At 52.6% G+C, this 4,658-nt stretch overlaps 1 protein-coding gene and 1 long non-coding RNA gene across 2 annotated transcripts in view; one reads left to right on the top strand and one right to left on the bottom strand.

Annotated features, from left to right (window-relative positions):
- Positions 1 to 3,103: 3,103 nt before the first annotated feature.
- LOC110289885 lies at positions 3,104 to 4,037 on the bottom strand. The gene is made up of 2 exons (XR_002377380.1): positions 3,698 to 4,037; positions 3,104 to 3,438 (listed from the first exon to the last, which is right to left on the bottom strand). It is a non-coding gene; the product is annotated as an uncharacterized LOC110289885 (long non-coding RNA).
- Positions 4,038 to 4,236: 199 nt separating this feature from the next.
- Taf4 (TATA-box binding protein associated factor 4) overlaps positions 4,237 to 4,658 on the top strand; it is a 65,039-nt gene continuing 64,617 nt past the window's right edge. The window contains exon 1 of the mRNA XM_029468646.1: positions 4,237 to 4,636. Within this exon, the coding sequence (XP_029324506.1) occupies positions 4,244 to 4,636 (393 nt within the window). The 5' untranslated portion in view covers positions 4,237 to 4,243. The remainder of the gene's footprint in view (positions 4,637 to 4,658) is intronic.

The following is a 4,658-nucleotide window of genomic DNA, read 5'->3' as shown; positions in this document are numbered from 1 at the left end:
GGCATGTCACCACCCGACTTGCATTTCAAATTCTGAGTGGTCAACCATTTGGTCACTTGGCCCCCAGCTGGTGACGCCTATAGGAAGTGGAGTCTAGGCAGATGAAACAGGATGCTCAGAGGGGAGGCCTTCAAGTAGGGCTGCCAGGTCTTGCTTGCTTCCTTCTTGTGGGTTACAATTATCCTCAACCTCCTGACAATGCAATCCATGGGCTGTTCTCCTGCCATGTCTGCTCCTGCAAGCTCTTCCTCACTGAGGCTCTTCTGCCAGGCACTCTCTCACAGAGAGGAAGTGCTGGGCTCCACCCTCTTCTTAGGGTGCATCCTCAGTGACTGAGGCATCTCACTAGCTCTTCCTAACCATGCCAGCCACCAAACCTTAAATGTGATCATTCAACACTTAACGGCACTAAGTTTTCAGGGACGTGAGTTGAGGTTTGCTGGGGTTTTGCTGTTATTGTTTATTTTTTATCTTTCAAGACAGTTTTATGTGGACCAGCAGCTCTCCACATTATTATGTAGCTGAGGCTGGCCTTAAACAATTCCTGCCTCCACTTTCTGAAGTGCTGGGACTATATGTGTGTACCACTATACTCTGTTCCAAATTGAGTTAGGATTTTATAAACTGGACATGTGAGCTGAATGGGGGGTGCAGTTGGGGGAGGCAAGTTTTATTAGAAATCAACCAAAAAAGAAACCCTCAGGGAACCACTGTATAGAGAAGAGCGACACTGCACCTCGCAGGAGGTATGGCTGGCTTTTCCTGGGAAGTGAGGCTGATGATGAAGCACTTGGGAGGTGGAGGCTCAGGAAGCCAGGTGCAGGCATGCTGACAGGCTGGGCTCCCTCATGCACTCTGAGTAAGCTCCTCTGAGCTGAACTGTAAACCCGGTCACACAGCTATAGTTAGTCCTTTGTGGGAGTCAGCCAAGAGAATGTTGTCATGAGTCATTCTGGAGTTTTATAGACAGCTGGCTCTGGAGACCGGGGTTAGTTTCAAAAGAAGGCAGGAGGAGCAGGCACCAGACCCATGATGTCCATTTGTGTATGACGTGTGGACAGAAGGATAGCTAACCTCAGCATGAGAAGAGTGCTACTAGTGCCCAGCAACTTTAGTGTCTGAGACTTGGCTTTATACCCTGACCAAGAGTGAGACCCAGCCACGAACTTAGCCTTCTAACCTCAGCTCCTCTCTGGTCTTGCAGAGAGCACTCAATGCATTAGTCCTAAGACTGGTGACCATCCAAGCCTGGTCTCAAGCAAAGGAGTTGCAGTTGTAATGTGTTAAAAACTTTTCAAAGTAATCTTGGAATCTAGTAGGTCCCAAATCCAGGAACTGGTATCACCAAAAGATGAGAGGTACCAGCTATGTGAAAGGCTGACAGGATGGAATGAGCCTATCAAGGCTAGCATGTGCAACACAAGATGCTCTGTCAAAACAAAATAGAGGAGAGTCCAGAGATGGCTGAAGCTACCATAAGGTAAGGGTGCCTGACACAATCACCCAGAAAGCAGGAACCAGTTNGAGGTCTCCAGCTACCATCTAGTGTGCACTCTTGTCTGTCTGTGTCTCTGTCTGTCTGTCTCTCTCTCTGTGGTGCGTGCATGTATGCATGGAGGTTAGAGGTCAGCATCAGGTATACAGGTGTATTCCTCAATCATTCTTATTTTTTGAGACAGGATATTTCACTACACTATCTGGGCCAGTGAGACCCAGGAATACCGTGATCCCCATCTCCCCATAGCTGGGATTACAGATGCATGCTGCTATACCCAGTGTTTTCATGTGGGTGCTGGGATTCAACTCATATCCTATCATTTCACCAAGCGAGCCATCTCTTTATCCCTCCGCTGTGCCTTTTTTTTTTTTTTTTTTAAATTAAACATCTTGTGCTGGTGAAATGGCTAAGCAGATAAAAGTAGTTGCCACATTCGCCTGATAAAAATTTGATCCCTTAAACCTATGGTGGCAAGAACCTACTTGCAAAAGTTGTCCCCTGCTTCTACAAAATGGGTGTTTTATGTACTTATACTTTATATTTAATGATTCTTCCTTTTCTCTTTTAATGCTAGTTCAAACTATGAAAGTCATAATGGCCTATGGCAATATATCAAAGGAAGAGACAATTTAAAGAAAATTTGTTCTTCAGTCTCCAGAGTGACAAAGGTTAAGGCTTTAATAGTGTCTACTGCCCTTTGCATATAGATTTTGAGGAGGGGAGGAGACTTTTTAGCTCCACCCACTTCAGTCTTAAGAGCTCTGCACTTGAAAACAGCTACCTGAACTGTGTGAGGCTCCCACACTGGGTTCTGCAGCAAGGAATGAAGGNACTGGTGGGCACAGACCCTAAACCCTACACCTGTAACAAGTCTCCATGGCTCAGGGGCTGTAAGTGTCATCGGCGGATGCTTAAGCATGGAAGGAGGCTGTGTACCATGGTACCAAGAGGCCTGTGAGCTCCAGAGCCTGGGCTCTGCTATGGCTCTCATTGTTTTGCTCCCTGTCACTTAATGGCTTCGGGGTACAGGCTACTGTACACCTAACTGGTGGGTCCCGTTAACCAGCATCAAGAGGATTAGCAAGAACCTGCTGATCCTTTGGTCCACTTTAAAATCTTTAAACCATTATCAAGAGTAAAGAATTCTGTGACTTGTGGCTGGGGGCTGTGACTAAGTAGTGTCCCCCTCACTCAGGATGATGCTCTTGGCCCTGAGTGTGTTCTCCTGTGTCCAAAGAAGACTCATGGGTTTTATTTACAACTGCGAATTTCTGTTCCTCCTAGTGTGTGTCAAGCCTATACTGGCTGTAGCACCCAACCTGCTTCCTCATTGTCTCTTTCTTTTTACTGGCTTTCCAAACCTGGAGGCTGATGCTCAAGAACAAAATTTCTGTTATTTAAGGATTCCCAAGCACATTTTGCAAGTGAGGGCACTGTGAGGTTTGTTTGTTTGTTTGTTTTGTTTTTTGGCTTCAAGGCGCACAGTTCTTTAGGTAGACTATTCCTTAGAGAACAGCTGGGGTAGAGTGGGGTTTGTATAGTAGTTATATAACTCATTTAGTTTAAAAGGCTGGGACAGGATCAACACACAGGCTGAGAGTTATACTCTGCTTTTGAGAGAAGAATTCTCACCTCACCTTTTTGATACAGGGCCCCACAAGACCCCAGGCTGGCCTCCAACTAAATGCATAACAAAGGTTGAACTCCTTATCCTCCTGCCTTCATCTGGGAGGGTGTGTGTGGGTAGTACAAGCTGGTGGGAAGTGTCTCTCTTTCAAGGCANGAAAGGAAAAAAAAATTACAATGTCAAATTCCTCATTCCCCAGTGCTGGATCTGTGCAGACCGTGGCAAGTCTCTTCAGAGGTGACGATGATTCTAGGAAGGTCAGTTGCGTTGAGGTCCCAACAAGGAGCTTTGCCATCTGGAATTTGTTTTCGGCCTTTTCAAAAAAAAAGAAAAAAAAAAGGAAAGACGAAATCCATAGCAATGTCCAATAAGAAGGCCTTTTGGTTAAGAAAACACCCAGAAAGAAAGGGAAGAAATGGTAACGAAAATGTTCCTACAAAGTGCTAGCAAGCATCAGTTTAGAGGATTTACAACCAGCCCCCCCCTCCCCCACGAGAAAAGTAAATAAAGAACAAATCAGCTTCCGGATGTCCAGCTTCTTCGCCCGAGGTGTGCACGGCCCTCGTACTAACCGCTGTAAGCCAGGGGAGNTGACCCGTCGCGTCCGCGGCGTCCTCTGCGCACCTCTCCGCCCCGAAAGCGCCTTCGTGCCAGGACGCCTGCTCCTCTCTGACCGCCCGGGCCCCGGGAGCGCCCGCGCAGCTGTCACCGCCCGCCCTGGCCGCAGCCATTTTGGAAGGGTGCAGACAAAGGGCGAACCCCGCAGCCGGCTACCGCGACCCACCCGGCGCCGAGCGCCGCCGCTCTCCCGGCCCCGCTGCCATTCCTACCAGCGCTCCAACAGCCGACCAGCACCCAGCGCCTCGCCTGCTCCCCGGCCTCTGGCGCTCGCAGCCATTGGCCGCGTCTTTTAAGAGCCCGCCGCAGCCAATCAGAGGCTACAGGGGCGCGGGCGTGGGCGGTGCGTGTCGGCGCGCCTGCGCAGTGGGCCGCCCCTCCCCCCTCCCTGCGCGCCGCGCCCCCGCCCGCCCCGCGCACCGCCCCCCGCCCCGCTGGAACCTCCTCCTGCCCAGGCGCGCTCGGCCGAGCGGCGGCGGCGGCGGCGGCGAGGAGGAAAGATGGCGGCGGGCTCGGATCTGCTGGACGAGGTCTTCTTCAACAGCGAGGTGGACGAGAAAGTGGTGAGCGATCTGGTGGGCTCGCTCGAGTCGCAGCTGGCGGCCAGCGCGGCCCACCACCACCACCTCGCGCCGCGCACGCCCGAGCTGCGGGCCGCGGCCGCCGGCGCGCTCGGGAACCATGTTGTGAGCGGCAGCCCGGCCGGAGCCGCGGGCGCAGGGCCGGCCGCCTCCGCCGAGGGCGCGCCCGCAGCGGCGCCGGAGCCGCCCCCCGCAGGTAGAGCGCGGCCGGCGGGTGGGGGCCCGCGGCGCCCGGGCTCCAGCTCACCGCGCCGCTTGCTTGTCCCCGCAGGGCCCGCGCCGGCGCCCGCCAAGCTGAGGCCGCTGCCCGAGGCCAGCGCGGGGCCCTGCCCCG

This window comes from Mus caroli, chromosome 2 (genome assembly GCF_900094665.2).
Source record: "Mus caroli chromosome 2, CAROLI_EIJ_v1.1, whole genome shotgun sequence".
Taxonomy (NCBI): domain Eukaryota; kingdom Metazoa; phylum Chordata; class Mammalia; order Rodentia; family Muridae; genus Mus; species Mus caroli.
This window is presented reverse-complemented; position numbering and strand designations above follow the sequence as displayed.